At 38.5% G+C, this 18,408-nt stretch overlaps 1 protein-coding gene across 5 annotated transcripts in view; it reads left to right on the forward strand.

Moving 5' to 3' along the window:
- Window positions 1–14,281, forward strand: part of TERB1 (telomere repeat binding bouquet formation protein 1) — a 31,126-nt gene extending 16,845 nt beyond the window's left edge. The window contains exons 11-17 of one of the 5 annotated variants that reach the window (XM_059667842.1): window positions 486–646; window positions 3,165–3,505; window positions 5,035–5,099; window positions 5,416–5,511; window positions 10,295–10,444; window positions 10,742–10,807; window positions 13,613–14,281. In XM_059667842.1, the coding sequence (XP_059523825.1) occupies window positions 486–646; window positions 3,165–3,505; window positions 5,035–5,099; window positions 5,416–5,511; window positions 10,295–10,444; window positions 10,742–10,807; window positions 13,613–13,800 (1,067 nt within the window). In that variant the 3' untranslated portion in view covers window positions 13,801–14,281. Of the gene's footprint in view, window positions 1–485; window positions 647–3,164; window positions 3,506–5,034; window positions 5,100–5,415; window positions 5,512–10,294; window positions 10,445–10,741; window positions 10,808–13,243 lie in introns of all 5 variants that reach the window. The other 4 variants (XM_059667843.1, XM_059667846.1, XM_059667845.1 and 1 more) reach the window with 4 other exon arrangements.
- The last annotated feature ends 4,127 nt before the right edge of the window (window positions 14,282–18,408 follow it).

Below are 18,408 nucleotides of genomic sequence, written 5' to 3' on the forward strand. Positions count from 1 at the left end.
GGGAGGATCTCAGGGCTTAGCAACAGTGAAGCATAAGACCTTGTGAGAGGAAGGAGCCTGGTGCATTGAAGGAATTGATAGCCAGGGCCATGGCCATGAAAACGATTTTTGTCTTTGTGTAAGAAAAATTGTTGTTGCATCATATGTAAAGAGAAAGGATTATAGGGAGGAACTACTTTATGAAAACTATTTTTATAAAAAACTATTTTAAAACCGGTATCCATACCTGAGGGTGTTTATGTGCCTGGGATAACATATTTTCATGCTATTCTCTTTCCTATAACTCTGAAGAATAAAGTCTGTTTTATGACTCTTAGGGTCCTGGACCTCTGCCAACTACTTGCTTTCCACTTATTTTCAATTGAGATAGTTTAGAAGGGCAGAATTTAGGGGAGGTGTGGGGTATGAAGTTGTCCGTATTTAAAGTGTTAAAATAACATTTCTGGTAATGGATAAACTCACTGTTTTTCCCCCATGTTGCAAAGCTGAGAAATTATCTCTAAGCCTAAGAGAATGTCCTTTTGATGAAAATGAAGCAGAACAATTAGAAGACATAAATATGAAAGAGAAGAATATTGGAGAGTACTGGAAGAAAGCAAAGGACATTCTTCACAGAATAGAACAGCTTGAAAGAGAAGAAAATGAGGTTGGCTTCTTTGTTTCAAAGAATATAGAACTTTTTAAAAGTATTTTTGAACAATATAGGTTAGAAAGTAAAAGATTTTTCTTGCCAAGCTATTCTTTAAAAAAGTCCTGGTGCACAGCATGTCGCCCACCCAACTAAGCCACACTGGCCAGGGCTAGTTGCTACTCATGTTTAAGAGTCATATGCTAAAAGTCTCCTTGGAAAATTTGTTGACTGTGGATTCTCATAGGATTAAGTGGGTCATTTGGAGAAACTCCAATGTCTAATCTGCCTAGAGATTGTCAACCAACCAGTGCTCTGGAATCAAAATGGGGGACGACAGCTTGGGTCTTAGAATTCAGTACGTAAATAGTTGCTTATTCTGTTTCTTGAATAGTATTCTGCCTTCAGCTTTGCTTGGAGTCTTCCAGTGTGGAGACTGTTTTGTCTCCTCCAGTGATTATATTTCCAGCCGTGGGAAGGGAGAGGACCTGCTGGTGTTGATCACCTACCTGCTAAGTGTACGTTGAGAGCTTGGTAGCATATGTTAGGTAGTTTCTTGACTTTTCCCATTGTAAGCTTTGCATTCAGGTTTATCAAGTCCGCTAAATAGGTTATCATTCACCTATTTGCTACTCAGTTTCCAAGATATTGTTGCTTTTATTTCTTCTTTCATTTCTCCTGTCCTTGTGGGGTTTTGCCTTTTTTAAAAAAACTGCTCTTCTAATTGGTGTTTTAGAAGGACCAAAAATAATCCTAGCTGGTTTGGTTCAGTGGATAGAGTGTTGGCCTGTGGACTGAAGAGTCCTGGGTTCGATGTGCCCAGGTTGTGGGCTCAGTCCCCAGTAGGGGGTGTGCAGGAGGCAGCGAATCAATGATTCTCTCTCATCATTGATGTTTCTATCTCTCCCTCTCCCTTCCTCTCTGAAATCAATAAAAATGTATGTATGTATGTATGTATGTATGTATGTATTTATTTTAAATCCTCACCTGAGGATATTTTTCCATTGATTTTTAGAGAGCGGTAGAGAGAAGGAAAGACAGAGAGAGATATCGATGTGAGAGAAACACATTGATAGGTTGCCTCTTACACGAGCCCTAATCAGGGCTCGGGCCAGGGAAGAGCCTGCAACCGAGGTTGACAATCTCTGGAATCAAACCCTGGGACCCTTTGGTCTGCCGACGCTCTATCCACTGAGACAAAATGGCTAGGGCAATAAAAATATATCTTAAAAAAAAAAAGGAAGGACCAAAATACATATGGGTGTTAACTTCATCATCTTTTCCTGGAAGGCCTCTTTATTCTTTTTTTTTTTTTTTTACAATTTCAGAGCATTCCATTGAGGAATATGCTAACTTCAACTTTTAGCTATTACAAAAAATGCTGCAGTTAATAACATCGACATTTTGTACATGTAAAAGTGTTTATAACTATGCATAATTTTTATTATGAAAGATACTGTCAAACTGTTTCTCCATAGAGGTTGTACCAACTTATACTCCCACCTGTAATGTACGAGTGTTTCTCTCTACCCTTTTGATCTCTGCCAATGTCATGGATGAAGAAAGCTATCTCAGTGTAGCTTTCATGTTTATCTTATTCTAAGTGGGAGCACTTTTTCATATGTTTAAGAGCAATTTATATTTTCTTTCTTGTGAAATGTTCATTTTTTTGCCTATTTTTCTACACTATTGTTGATCTTTTTCATATTTCACTGTAGTAGCTTTTTGTAAACATTAGTAGAAAAACTATACTGTAGTTTAAAATATGATATACATATTCTTTTCTGGGTGTTTTGATTATCATTGGGTTTTGCTTCTGGCCCTTTTTTCCTCTGAGTTCCTCCTAACCTCCATCCCTTACATTATTCTTATTCTCTAGCACAGTGGTTCTCAACCTTGGCTGCACATTAGAATCACCTGGGAATCTTTTTAAAATCCTGATTTGTGGGCCTCATCCTCCGGAAATTCTGTTTCTTTGTTATGGGGTGAGGCCACAACATTAGTAACAAAGAAACAGAATTTCTGGAGGATGAGGCCCGGAAATCAGGATTTTAAAAAGATTCTCAGGTGATTCTAATGTGCAGCCAAGGTTGAGAACCACTGCTCTAGCAGAACTTAAAAAAAAATTTATGTGGTAAACTATATTAGTTTTTTTCTTTTATGATTTATTGATTTTGTGTAATAGTTGGAAAGGTCTTCCTCCCCTTGAGAATATTAAAATGTCATGTTTTCTTTTAGAACGTACATCATTTCATTTTTATACATCAATATTTAGTTCATTTTTGTGTGTAAATTGTGAGAAATGGACCCAATTTATTTTTCCTCAGATGGCTACCCAGTTGTTTCTAAATAATTTATTGAATAAACTTCCTTTTATTTCTAATATAAACTGCTCCTTTTATCATGTATATTCTGTTCTTTTATCATGTATATTTATAATGTATAAATTTTTCCTGCATTATTAAAAGGGTATAAATTGGATTATAAAGCAAATGGGTTACTTTGAAATTATTTTCTTGTCATTTTTACATTATAGGAAAAAACACAAAGAGAAAAAGATAATGTTTCATCTATGAACATAAATATTCAAAATACATTGAAACACCTCCATACAAATAGTATTGGTGGAGGTCCCAAAGCAGAAGATAAGGATACAAGCCAGTCTAGAAAGCTTCAAAGTTACAAATCTCATGGATTTATGTCTAAAGCATGTACAAAAGATGACCAAATGAAGACCCTGTTAAAGAGTGCAAATCCAGTTAATGCTTGTTACAGGGAGAGTGGGCAAAGTAAGGCTTTATATAAAGCCAACCCAAGCTGCAATCAAAACTTACAGGAAGGAACTTTTGAAAAAAAAGATTCTGTTTCTCAATCAAGGTACGTCTAATTGTTTCTAACTTTTAGAAAATTCAGCAAATATTTTTTGTTCAGTACCATGTGCCACACTGTATAAGCACTGGGATATGGAAATGATAAAAGAATGTCTGGGGCCAAACCGGTTTGGCTCAGTGGATAGAGCATCGGCCTGCGGACTGAGGGGTCCCAGGTTCGATTCCGGTCAAGGGCATGTATCTTGGTTGCGGGCACATCCCCAGTGGGGGGTGTGCAGGAGGCAGCTGATCGATCTCTCTCATCGATGTTTCTGACTCTCTGTCCCTCTCCTTTCTTCTCTGTTAAAAAATCAATAAATTAAAAAAAAAAAAAAAAGAATGTCTGGGGAGCTGCCTAAAGTAGGAAATGTTGGGAAAGCAGTTTTGGACGAGGAAGTATGGGCCAGCTCATCTAGGGCCTTGCATGGTACACTCAGGATTTTCGGTTTTAACTCAGGGTGTAGGGAGCCATTGACAATTTTAAATTACATGGCATGATCAGATTTGAATTTTAGAAAGGATACTAAAAAAACTGAAAGTGAAACCCTGCAGTAACAATGCATGCACTGGTAATCCATCAGCAATGTAGCAAAACCCAGTTTGTAAGTTTAGTTTGATAAAGGGAATAGGGTGTGATGAAAATCTGCATTAGGCTTGCCTTTTCATTTGTTCCCTACACCTCACTTCTGCTACATGTCCTTTCTCCCTCACAGGTATCCTGTAGGGCTGGACCTGAGATTGTAGCTTTCTTCTTCTTCTTTTTTTTTTTTATATTCCATTGATTTTTTACAGAGAGGAAGGGAGAGAGATAGAGAGCTAGAAACATCGAAGAGAGAGAAACATCAACCAGCTGCCTCCTGCACATCTCCCACTGGGGATGTGGCCACAACCAAGGCACACGCCCCCAACAGGAATTGAACCCGGGACCCTCCAGTCTGCAGGCCGATGCTCCATCTACTGAGCCAAACCGGCTTCGGCTGTAGCTTTCTTCTTAAACCCTTTCTTGGGTTCTGCTCTTCTGATGGTTACTGTGCTAGAAGGAAAACTTAACACGATGCTCCTATGTTTAGAGAAGGCTGCAGGGTAAACTAAGTATTAGAAAGATGGACTGTATAATTATCATCCCTTTTTTTTCCCCTCAAAACCATTCTTAATGTTAATTTTAATTGATTTCTCAGGGATGTGGAATTGGGAAGCCGTGAAATGCATTCTTGGGCCAGCCTTTGCACTTTGGCCCTCTCAGTTCTTTCTCTTTTTTTTGTCCTCATTTCTTCCTGTATTCCTCTTTTACAACTTTTTGTCCCATATTTCTGTTGGCATCAGTGGTATTGCCCTCTGGAGTCTTGTTTCAGCTCCCCTCTTAGAAACAAGGTTACAGCCATCTCAGACCTTACTTGGGCAGAATTTGGTAGATTTTGGTTGATCCCATCTCCAACTCCTTCTACCTGCCAAACACTCAGAATGCTTACAGAAACATTTGTACACACCCCAAACAGTATGTTTACTTTTAGTAATCTGGTATCTATTTTCTTTCAGCGACCGTGTTTTTAAACAGCCAAATCCCATTGTCAAAAATAGACAGCAGCAGTTACCAGTAACAGGTATGATTAAAAATTTTTCTTCTTTGATTTTTCAAGAAAACATATATTTAGGTGACTAATGTAGCCAAAAATGTACATCAGTATATCTGCCATCTAATGTAACACCTCTGACTCTCTTTCTGGTATAAATGCTCAGTCACCTTTTATTGACATCCAGAACTTTTTTTGTTTATTCATTGGATGACTGGATGTTTCCAATTAGCCCATAAACTGGGCTAATGTTTGTGAAAATCTCTTGATAATTAATAAATCTTATAAAAATGTCAGGTTCTTTTTAGTATTCAAAAAAATCTTGCATTTTGCAATTTTTTTTTAGATCCATTTACATTATGTTCAGATATAATAAATAAAGAAGTCATCAATTTCCTATCAGCTGATAATTGTCCCAAAATATTCAAGTATAGATGCTCAGGTAAATATTTTTTAATTAGTTATTTCATAATTAAAGTTTTATCTGATAATAAGTAGAATTTGTAATAGGTTCTGCCTGCGTGATTTAATTTCCTTTGGAAAAATAACCATTTGTAGTATCATTAAACATTCAAAATATTGCCTTTTATCTGTATCATCCTGTGCTCCCAGTATTTGTTTATATGAATCAATGTAGCTATTTTTTATTACTTTATTATTCTCTTTTTGTCAGAAGTAATACTTCTATAAGTTTTACCTGTGACAAAGTAAACTTTAAGTTCAACTATAAGTTTAACTTTACTGAATAAGTTAAACATGTTTTATATATGCTTATAATAAATATTTAAGTGTTTCTAGTGTTCCATGCCTCATCATTTTTTTCTGTAGGGCTATTTAAAAATTTTTTCAATTAGTTTATATTTAATATTATGTTGTATTAGTTTCAGGTGTAAAATCTAGTGGTTACATAATCATTTACTTTACAAATTAATTCCCCTGATATTTCAAGTACACATCTGGCACCATACATAATTATTTCTGCAGGGCACTTGTAAATGTTCCATAGAGCTTATTCCATCCCTTGTCCTTCTCTTTCGCACCCCATCTCTTTACTCTTATTCTGGCACCGTGCACTCTATTGAGGCTATTGCACATTAGGCTCAAAATATTACTATTCTTCGGTCTTGGGTGAGAGTTTAATTTTATTACTCTAAAACTGATTGCTAGCTATAATTTGAATCCCATCTCTTTTTTTCTTCCCATTTTAATATTTGTGAATTCTTTCTCTTTATTTCCTTTCTATCCATTAACTCCTTTTGTCCCACCTTAAACTATATTACTTTCTCCTCATCTTAAAAATCCAGTAGTGTGATTTGCTGTTGTTTCAAATATTCATCTACTCTTCTGCCACTATTTATTACCAGATTCATCTCTTGCTCCCTTCTCTCTCAGTATATTCATTCCCGTTTTAACTCCCTGCAATCTGGCTTTTTTTAATTGCCTTTCTACTAAACATTAATGTTAAAGGGTACCTGAAGCCACATCCCCCTCATTCCCAATCCAATGACTTTTACAAAAAAATTCCTAGTATCTCTACACCGTTGATAACCATTCCTTGAAATACTCTTCTATCAATAATTTAATGCCACAGTTCCCAAACTATTCACCCAGGCTTCCTAGGGCTCTGCAGTAAACTCACAAGGGCACTACACAATATTTTAAATTTTATAAGTGGAGCACAAAATAGTCAATATTTTTTGGATACTACATGAACTACTAGCTCAAAGTAGTTCAGATTTTCAACATTAGATTACACTACATTCCTTTTGATGATCCATGTTTTTGTGGAGCTAAGCTTTCAGTGATAGTTGTGATAAAAATCAAACACCCATGAAAATCAGTGTGGAACAGGAAATAAATTTGGCAGTGTCTAGTCTGATTCCAGGGTTTGAGAAGTTATTCTATACCCAAAAGGTACACACATCTCATTAGGAAGTAATTCTAATTAATAAGAATGAAATACAAATATATTTTTTTCAATTTAGGTGTCTTGTTTTTTCAAGTAGCTACTAAATTGTTAGAACGTAAGTACTTATTAAGTTGTTTTGGACCTAACAGGATGGTTAGCGTTTCTTTTGGCCTAGGGGTGCCATAAAAAAATCACCAAGACCTTAAGGGTGCCATGAAGCAAGAAAGTTTGGGACCTCTGGTCAAAAGTATTCCAGTTGACAGAGTGGACACTCTGTAACTGTTAACTTCCTTTCATCCCTTAGTTTGTTTGTGATGGTTCTTTCCTAGATCCTTTCTTCTCTCAGTGATGATTCGTTCATTGATTTCACAGACACTTGGGGAGTGCATATTCTATGGCAGGCAGAATCAAGATGCATAGAACTCATTCCTCACCTCAAGAAGTTTATAGTCTAAAACAATTCCATTTAATCACCTTTAGTGCTTTATCGTTATCTTTCTGCCAAATTTCTACAAGTATTCCCCCTAAGACAGTGATGGCGAACCTATGACACGCGTGTCAGAGGTCACATGCGAACTCATTTTTTTGGTTGATTTTTCTTTGTTAAATGGCATTTAAATATATAAAATAAATATCAAAAATATAAGTCTTTGTTTTACTATGGTTGCAGATATCAAAAAATTTCTATATGTGACACGGCACCAGAGTTAAGTTAGGGTTTTTCTTTTTTTTTTTTAAATATATTTTATAGATTTTTCACAGAGAGGAAGGGAGAGAGATAGAGAGTCAGAAACATCAATGAGAGAGAAACACCAACCAGCCGCCTCCTGGACATCCCCCATCGGGGATGTGCCCACAACCCAGGTACATGCCCTTGACCGGAATCGAACCCGGGACCCTCCAGTCCGCAGGCCGACGCTCTATCCACTGAGCCAAACCGATTTCGGCGAGTTAGGGTTTTTCAAAATGCTGACACACCGAGCTCAAAAGGTTCGCCATCACTGCCCTAAGACATAGTTTATAGCACTTACTCCGTTGCAACATTTACTTTTGTGGCATCAACCATCATTTTACTGATGATTTTCAAATCTGTATCTCTGCACTTGGCTTCTTCCTTGGGTTATAACCTCATTCTTCCATTTCCAGCTGTACCCAGGATAGTCTCATGTCAATATCTTGCTTTTATTTCAAGCTTAATATATTAAAATCACAGCATCTTTCTTCCTCTTAAGTTGCCCTTTGTTCATCCACTCCATTTCTATTGCTGCTGTTCTTCTGGACTCCCAGATGTCAAACTTTAAATCGTCTATAAATATGTTTCCTCCTTGCATCCCTTATTTCTAGTTGTTCAGATTTGGTTCTGTTTTTCTTTCCCACATAGGCTCTTTTTGCTTCATGCCTAAATCACGCCCACAACTTTCTAGGCGTCTTCACTTGCAAGTCTCACCAACCCCCAACTATAATGTACACATTGCTGTTAACTTCTCTTCCTAATATGTGCTTTTTGTCATGTCACCATGCTAAAGAACCCTCAGTGCTTCTCTGTAACTCACTGAATCAAATTCTCTGCTTGGCTTTCAAAATTTTGTGAAATTTTGTCCTGCTTCCACTTCTTAAATTTTACTGCACATTTATTCTCTCGAAGTCTGCCAGAAATGTGTCATGCTAGGCCAAACTTTGTCAGTCAATCAACCACCAAATTATTTGAGGTATCCTAAACTTCTCCTTAACCCCAACAGCTCATTAGTCACCAATTTTACCTCAGAAATTTCTACATTCTTATTGCAAATGCTCTGTTTCAGAGTCCCCTCATTTATTTTCTGCAATGATGAAGTAACCCCGCAACGATCCTCTTACCTTCAACTGGGATTTCTATAAGACAAATGAAATCATGTCATTTCCCTGCTTAATAAATATCCTTTAGTGCCTCCCCACTGACTAAGATATTTAAAAATCCTCAGCATGGCTTTTAAGACACTTCTTCGCTTTACCCTTTCAACCTTCACCAACCTCAACTTTTCTCCCACACTTCTCCCATACTTTATACTATAGCCACACCAAAGTACCTCTGATTTTCTGAACATACTGTGCTTTTTCATTCTTCTGTGCTTTCGCACCTGTTCATTGTGCTAGAAATGTCCTCATCCCAGCCAGCTTTTCCGCCTGGATAATTTCTCCTCGTCCCTTCCAAATGGGCCACTAATACCATTAAGTGACAGGCAGATGGAGAACTTTATAATAAATAGATGTGGCTAACCTTACCTGAACCTACTGATCAACCTTAACACTAAAAACAGATAAACTTTATGCCTCTTAATATGATGCGGTAAGAAGTATACAATACTACCTGTGAGGAATTCTAAAATCAATTGAATCTGAATCTGATCAATCCTTTAGATCTAATTACTAATTTGTTGGGTACACAGGAACATTTTAAAGGCTGCAACTAGGATAAAATCAGCAAAACCCAGGTTTTGGGAAACTCCGCAGTTCAAATGATCCAGTTTCTACAACAAGTAAATGATAAGGAAGAAGAGAGGAGACTTGATAGATTAAAATAAACTGAATGTAATGGTAGACTTTGTTTGGATCATGATTCAAAGAAACCAACTGTAAAAAGGAAGTTTTGAAATAATGGAGAAATTTAAACACTAGGTATTTAATTATATTACGCATACTTTTCTTAGGTGTGATAATGGGTTTTTTTTTAAGTCCTTATCTGTTAGGGATGTATACAAATTATTTATAGATGAAATAATTCTTTAATGCAAATTCCAGGCTTTATGACCTAGTGCAGCAATCGCCACTCGGTGGTCTGTGGACCTCTCGTAGTCTGTGAGGCCCAAAAGATTGGCGACCGCTGATCTAGTGTGTACATTGGGGGCAGGCAGACAGAATACATGGAGTGTAGATAAAATATGATTGACCATCAGTTAATAATTATTGAAGCTGGATGATGGATACATAAAGGTTCATTATGCTTTTTCCTTTCCTGTTGTGTGTTTGAAATTTTCTATAATGAGACATTTAAAAAATACGACTGGACATGAGTTATTTCTTTTACATATCTTTCCTAACAGTGACTCCTGCTTAGAACCAGGCCAATCACCATAACTCTGTTCACACCTCTATCGTAACACTTATTTGACTATATTGTGTTCATTATGTTTCCATCTCTAACAAGACTTTGAACTTTTTGACATATTTATAATTAAATTCCTGATTTGACTTTAGTTACTATCATAAAGATATTTGCTTTCATAGATTTGTTATTAGACATTTTATAACATGTATACATTAATTTGTTTTCTTTTAGGTTGCATAGCAGTAGGAAAATCCCTGAATAGCCGAAATTTTAGCAAGCTCTTGCACTCTTGTCCATACCAATGTGATCGTCACAAAGTCATTGTGGAAGCTGAAGACAGATATAAAAGTGAACTAAGGAAATCACTTATCTATAACAAAAGTAATTAATTCAGTAGCTTTAAAACTGTAATTATGACTATACCTTCTGAACTATGACCTAGAACATATATTAAAGCTAGAGGGTAAAATAATGTTGAAAATCTGTCTCTGAGCAACCAGTGATTTATGATGTATCCAGTAAGCATACTTAGTTTTTGGAGGTTTAAAATTTTTTACTAATCCACCTAAGGATTCCTATTAGAAAGGGAAAATAAGGGAAATATCATACTAATGGAATTGATGTGCTGTTTCTCAAATTGATATACTAAGTATGCTTAATGTTTTCCATATTTTTCAGAAATTCTGCTGACCCCACGTAAAAGACAACTACTCAGTAATGAACGCACTACCTCTGGAGGAATAAGTGAATATATTTAATTTAAAACATTTTTATTGATTGATTTGAGAGAGAGGAAGGGAGGAAAGAAAAAGAGAAACATCAACTTACTGTCCCACTTATTTTACAAAGTAAAATAATTTGCAGAGCCTCATGAAATGTACATAATTATGGCTACACATTGATAATACAGAGGGATCCTAAATACTGTTTTGTGACATTCAGTTCATACATACATACATCTTTTTTGTGGGTTAGAATTGCTTTAGCTAAAAACATCTTCTATAATAATAAAAGGGTAATATGCTAATTAGACCAGACGTCATTCCGGATGAAGCTGCCTGGTCCCAGGTGCCTGCTGGCAGCTGGAGGGAAGCCTGGGTCCCAGGTGCCAGAGGGAAGCTGGTGCTGGCAGCTGGGGGGAAGGAAGGCTTACTCTTGCACAAATTTTCGTGCATTGGGCCTCTAGTAGTTAATAATTTGGTCTGCTTTTTTAGAATGTAGAAAGGCATCTTGAGGAGGTAGTGATTAGATTGGTCTCATATCTCTTTCACAAGCAGGCCAGGAAAATTTGATATATTGTCATTCCTACTTGATAAATTTCTCTTTTGTGTTAGAAACAGTCATCACCACTCAGTCATCACCATACAGAGGGATCCTAAATACTGTTTTGTGACATTCAATTCATACATACATACATTTTTTTTGTGGGTTAGAATTGCTTTAGCTAAAAACAAATCTATAGTACTAAAAGGGTAATATGCTAATTAGACGGGATGTCTTTCCTGACGAAGCTGAGGCCGGAGGGAAACCGTGTAAGATCAGTTGGTTATAGGTTACACTTAAATTTGAGATGATTCTTCTGAGAAGGGACCATTGCAGCATCTAAGCATTTAAAGAGCCTCAGTGCCCTGGCTGATTTCACTATTGGTTCAAGCATTATCCCAACACACCAAGGTGTGGGTTTGATCTCTAGTCAGGGTGCATATAAGATGCAGCCAATGAATGCATAAATAAGTCAAACAATAAATTGATCTATCTCTCTTCCTCTCTTTAAAATCAATTTTTAAAAAATTTAAAGAGCCTCAGGGACAAGGCTCTTTTTTGAGATGGATTGGTATCTTAAAGGGACTTGAACAATAAGTCTAAAACTGGGCCTTCTTGCCTGTTTTCCTGTTCTTTCCTACTGCCCAATCAATATCAAGAGGAGCAGTGAAGAAGCCACAGAGGGGAGCCTTGTGCTGTACAGAACTGCTGCTTCCTTCTACTACTCGGCTGCACTAACCTTTGGGGAATTGGGCACAGATGTTAAGTGTAGGAATCAATGAGGTGGCAGCTGCAATGGAAAAGTGGGGATTAGCTTTACATGAACAATTCTGTACCCTAATCTCCTGAATGTTATAATAACCCATCTAATACTGATTATAATGAGTTGAAATCATTTAGCAAGTGAAACAAATCATTTCTTAGATAACCTCAGTTTTCCAGTAGACCCAAAAATAAGGAGTAATTTCATTTATAAGCTTTAAAACAGTTTTTACCGCCCTAACTGGTTTGGCTCAGTGGATGGAGCGTCGGCCTGCGGACTGAAGGGTCCCAGGTTCGATTCCAGTCAAGGGCATGTACCTTGGTTGCAGGCACATCCCCAGTGGGGAGTGTGCAGGAGGCAGCTGATCGATGTTTCTCTCTCATTGATGTTTCTGACTCTCTATCCCTCTCCCTTCCTCTCTGTAAAAAATCAATAAAATATATTTTTAAAAAATTAAAAACAAAACAGTTTTTACCAATAACTTCTTTCTTTCAACAAATATTTATTGATCACCTCTTATGTGTCAGACACTGTTTTAGGCCCTGGGGATACAATGGTGAGCAAAACAGACAAAAATTCTGTCTTCATGGAGCTTGCATTCTAAGTAAGATCATTAAGTTATACTCAGATGTTATTTTCATTTATTTATCAGCCTTCTGCTGGTAAGACTTTCTCTTCTCTTTTAAAAGATCTGAACTGTGGCTCCTGTCCTAGGAGAGGTGGACAAATAGCTAATAGTCTTGATGTGCAAGGACAAGATTTTCTGAGAGTTTTCCAGGTCCTACTAAAGTAAATAGCAGCCTTAAGTGGCTATACCAAAAAAAAAACCCTCCTCATTAGCATCTACCTACAATGATAACATGAATTAGCAATGAATGAAAAAGCTAAAAAGAAGTGTTTCCTGATAATCATCGCCAGAAGATATTTGTGTTTACAGATACCAACTGTGCATTCTTTCTGTTGTAGAAAGTATTTCTAAAAATCAGTTAAAATTTTCCTTCCCCCTTTTGCAGCCGTTTTTTAAAAAGTTTTAACAAGCTGAGCATCCATATAAGTAGTGAATTTTTAAAGCAAATTTCAAGACCTTTAGTTTTAAAAAATATTAAGACTGAATTAAAATAACAAGTGTTGATATTCTTTTTTATTTTATGAAGTTATGATGCCCTTTGGGAAGACTGTATCTATAAGATAGGTAAGCTGCTTATTAACCATCCTCACAGGAATATCAAGAGAATTAACAGTCAAATGTTTGTAAACTTTTGTGTTTCTTTATTGAAAAATGTTGCAAGTATTATTACAATAGGATAAAATTATTGAAGAAGTCACAGTGATAACATCTAGCTTAATAGAAGGCACTCAGCTTCTAAAAATTGAAATGGATTTTTATTTGATAAGTAGCCCAGGCATGAAGTTTTCTCACTATATAGTTCTTATCTTTAGAATAAGTTATGTACTTATTTGGGTCTCAAGAAGATTTTTATTTTTCCAGCAGGTACTAATATGTACTCCAATTCTCATTGCAGAAGAAAGAAAAATTCGTAAAAACTTTACTGAAGAAGAAGTGAATTACATTTTCAGTGGAGTTAAGAGAATGGGAAATCACTGGAATGCAATTTTGTGGTCTTTCCCCTTTCAACAAGGACGGAAGTCTGTTGACCTTGCTCAGAAATACCACAAGCTGACCAAACGCCCCAAGTTTGTGGCTCCTTAATTGGAAGAAAACTTGTCAGTTTCTATTGTGAACTCATTTTATTTTTATTTTCCTATTGTGAACTCTTAAAATACAGTGCCTTGAAGATACAAAATTTAAAATATTCTTCTAAACTCTCATGAGACAAGGAATGTGGAAACAGGAATACTATTTACATTAAATTCTTTTTGTGATGTGATGCTACAGCAAAATATTAAAATAGTTTAGCCTGGCTGGTGTGGCTCAGTGATTGAGTAGTGCCAACCCATGAACCAAGAGGTCCCCTGTTCGATTCCTGGTTGGGTCGCAGGCTCCGATTGTGGACTCAATTCCCAGTAGGCGGCGTGCAGGAGGCAGCTGATCAATGTTCTATCTCTCTATCCCTCTCTAAGCCAATAAAAACATTTTTAAAAAATTGTTTATAAAATAAATACATTTTCAAGGTATGGATTAGTAAGACAAAATTCCTTCATTAGGTCAAACATTTGTTTAAGAATATGCTTTTATTGCCGAAACCGGTTTGGCTCAGTGGATAGAGCGTCAGCCTGCGGACTGAGAGGTCCCGGGTTCGATTCCGGTCAAGGGCATGTACCTGGGTTGTGGGCACATCCCCGGTGGGGGATGTGCAAGAGGCAGCTGATCGATGTTCCTCTCTCATCGATGTTTCTAACTCTCTCTCTCTCTCTCCCTTCCTCTCTGTGAAAAATCAATAAACTATATATATATATATATATATATATATAAAAAGCAATTTAGTAAAATTATAAAAAAAAAAAAAGAATATGCTTTTATTTTTCCTTAAGCTCAAAGAACATAGGTCAGAGAAAAAAGCAGCCTTTACACTTTGACATTATATTGTAATGAACACTGTGTGAACATTTGGATTTCAGTATTCTTACCCAGTGACAATTCCTCTCCAGAAAGAGAATAATTTCCCAAGCTGCTCAGATGAGGTTCCCACACACTAAATCAATGTTTGACATTTTGTTAATTGAAATGTTTCCTTGCCGCCGAAACCGGTTTGGCTCAGTGGATAGAGTGTCAGCCTGCGGACTGAAAGGTCCCAGGTTCGATTCCCGTCAAGGGCATGTACCTGGGTTGCGGGCATATCCCCGGTGGGAGATGTGCAGGAGGCAGCTGATCGATGTTTCTCTCTCATCGATGTTTCTAACTCTCTATCTCTCTCCCTTCCTCTCTGTAAAAAATCAATAAAAATATATTTAAAAAAAAAATGTTTCCTTGCCCTTGCTGGGTAGCTCAGTTGGTTAGAGTGTCATCCCTATGGCATAGGTCAAGGCTGTGGGTTCGTTCCCAGATCAGGACATGTACAGGGGTCAACACTGAATGCATAAAGAAGTGAAGCAACAAAAAGTAGTGTATGTGTGTGTGTGTGTGTGTCTCTGTCCCTCCCCCCTCTCTCAAATCAATTAAAAATTTTAAGTTTTCTAAAGGCTAATTGTGAAGTTCCTTTGAATACTTTAAAATTCTATGGTCAGGTTCACTACTTTTGGTTTAGGTATATTTACTTTTGCTTTTTAAAAATTCAGAAGAGCTTTTTATAGTTACATCTCAATTTTCTTACTCTTTTTTGTATTCCATCATGATCCCCAAAGATGTTGCAGACTCCATTATACTTAAAATGTTGCTGTGGCAAAGGGATCAAGTATAAGGGCCTGAAAGCTCCACTGTGCTTCTGCACCCTTTGGAGCACTCCTCCATGTCATTGTAGTAGGTTCTTCAGCCCCAAAGGCCATTTCCGTGTAAGCATGAGTTCTTTGACCTTTTCAGATCATGACTATTTCTACTTAGATGAAACAAATTTTTATTAAATTTCTTATTTTCTGACACACATTGAAAATTCCAGAGGGTCAAGAAAATTTTCTATTTAAATCCAAAATTTCCTCTAGGCAAAAGAAAAATTGGCAATTAGTAAAATCCCTTGCAGTATTTAAAGTGTAAATGAATCTATGCCAAAACCGGTTTGGCTCAGTGGATAGAGCGTCAGCCTGCGGACTGAGAGGTCCCGGGTTCGATTCCGGTCAAGGGCATGTACCTGGGTTGTGGGCACATCCCCGTTGGGGGATGTGCAGGAGGCAGCTGATCGATGTTTCTGACTCTATCTCCCTTCCTCTCTGTGAAAAATCAATAAAATATATTTTAAAAAAATAAAATAAAAATAAAGTGTAAATGAATCTAGTCCAATATCTGTTTCCTAAGCACTTTGGGGATTAAATAGTCTTGCTGAGTTATTTTGATTTGTACTTCTCAAGATTTGTGAAAGTTGTTTTAGATCAAAGGGGTAAACATTCTGGCTGTTGCCTCAGCCTCATTGGCTTAGATAATTGTCTCTTACCATTGTTCAGATAAGATTTAAACATATTTTTCCACATTAGGTGGGTCTTAGATAACAGTTCTATGGAAATTATGTATGTAACACAGTCATCAAACAGTGCTTACAGAAGCATCCCCAAGAGTATGACATACTGTAGTTTAGACACTTTTGTGTTTGTCACTGACACTATATTCAAAATAACCTGCCTTCTGAAACCTTATTTTACCCTAACCCTTGGCTAATCTTTGGTTAGCGTAAGCTGCTTTCCTCCTCTAAAATGGAGATATCTATAATAATAAAATTGTAATATGCTAATTAGACCAGACGTCCTTCCGGATGACCTTCCAGAGGAAGCCGGGGCTGCCCAGGTCCTATGTGTCGGCTGGTGGCCAGAAGGAAGCCCAGGTCCCGGGGCCTGCCAATGGCCGGAGGGAAGCCTGGGTCCCAGGTGCTGGAGGGAAGCTGGTACCGGCAGCTGGGGGAAGGAAGGCCTACTCTTGCATGAATTTTGTGCACCAGGCCTCTAGTTTGTTAATAAATTAATAAAAGGAAAGCCAAAAAATGATGACATATTAGGGATTTTAATAATGACAGGCCCTTAAAAATTTATATATATATGCAAGGTAGTTGAACAAACTGGCAGGGCAATTTACAACAGATACCTCCCTAGAGATAACATCTCAGTTGTATTTCAGCTGCAGGCTCAGAAAAGCAGCAAAACCAGGTGGGTGACACCAGGACCAGCTGCAATGACTAATGACCCCTTGCCCTGACACTGACCAATCAGTGGAGACCACGACCCTGAAGGAGCATGCCTAGAAAACTGATGAATATTCTGCTGAAACACACCCTTGAGACCTCCCCTAATATTCCCGCCTGCAAGAAAGAGATGAAACCCTCAAGATAAAGGACCCAGTGCTTGCTTGCTCTCTGGGGAGCAGCCCCCACCATTCCGTTTCCCTTCCCTCTCTTCAGTCCCCAAAGGCACGTATCCTAAATTCTAAGGGACCACATGAGACTTGCAACCAGGGGAACATTGCGCAACAGCAGCTCATCCCAGGCTAACACCTTAACCTGTTCCCCTGTATCCCTTTTCTCTGACTTCCCAGAGAGCTAAGGCTCTCCTGTTGCTTCTTCGATGCTAAGCCCTTCCTTGTTTTACTGTCCCCAGCTTTCATAAATGTTCCCTCATGTCACCTGGACTCCTGTTGTGAAGTCAGGAACCCTCACACTAACGGCCAGCTTTAGGCAGACCCCCCCGCCCCCCTCCCCAAGGGTCAGGTCCCCTTTCCTGTAACATGTCCATTTGTTGGGTCCTATAATCCATTTGGCAGAGCCAGGACCAGAATCCTACCCATCTGAAACCCAGGTAGGTGGCTGCTTTTCTGCTACATCCCACTTCCTTGTGATATTTAGAAACACCTTGTCAAGTGAGCCTGTTTCCACAGAGCACATAGCAGGAGTCCTCGGGTGGTGGCCACACCTAAATTTAAGTTTGATGGGTAAAATGTGTTTTTTCTCTCCTTTTCTTCCATTATCCTCTTCGTTCCCCTTTCTCTTCCCTATCCCTTCCCCTTTCACATCTCTTCCTTTTTCTACCCGCCTCCCCACCCCCAAGAAAGGAAATGAAAGCCGTCAAATGCTGGCTTCCTGATAATATTTTTTAACCTGTTTATAAAGTAAACTCAAGTGTATTGTCAACTGCGGTGAAGACTACCGCCTCACAATCTTAATAGGGTCAGTGAAGGAGGGGGCGAAAGAAGGGATATTTATGTATTGATGAGAATTGGAGGTCTGGTTTAAGGCTCATCTTTCCATGCGGGGCTTGATTAGGATTAGGCAAACAACAGATATAACCGGTCAGTATCCGTGAATAAGATGGCAAGGACCGGGACGCTATCTTCTAGCGTGGAGTTCTTCGGCGGGTTTCTTAAGCTTTGTGAACTTCAGGTTCCTCGTCTGTAAACGGGTTAGATTCGATTGAGGGAGGAAATGTGACTCTGGCACACATGTAAGAGCGGTGCAGTGTAGGTATTCGTCTCATTCCAAAACCTGGGCCTCTCGCGTCTGTCCATCGGGCTGCCTCGGCCTCCGACGGCGCGCGGGGAGCGGCCAGCGCGAGGACCCGGGGAGGGTGCTGTTGCACCGCTCGGCCGGCAGAGGCCGCCAGCGCGCCCGGTCCCCGCGGCCCTCGCTCCCGCCGCCGCCTCCCTGCGCAGGGCTGCCCCGGCTGCCGCCTGACCGCCGCCCGCCTCCCGCCAGCGAAGCGGCCTCACGACCCGTGGGAGCCTGTGGGC

Source organism: Myotis daubentonii, chromosome 15, assembly GCF_963259705.1.
Source record: "Myotis daubentonii chromosome 15, mMyoDau2.1, whole genome shotgun sequence".
Taxonomy (NCBI): Eukaryota; Metazoa; Chordata; class Mammalia; order Chiroptera; family Vespertilionidae; genus Myotis; species Myotis daubentonii.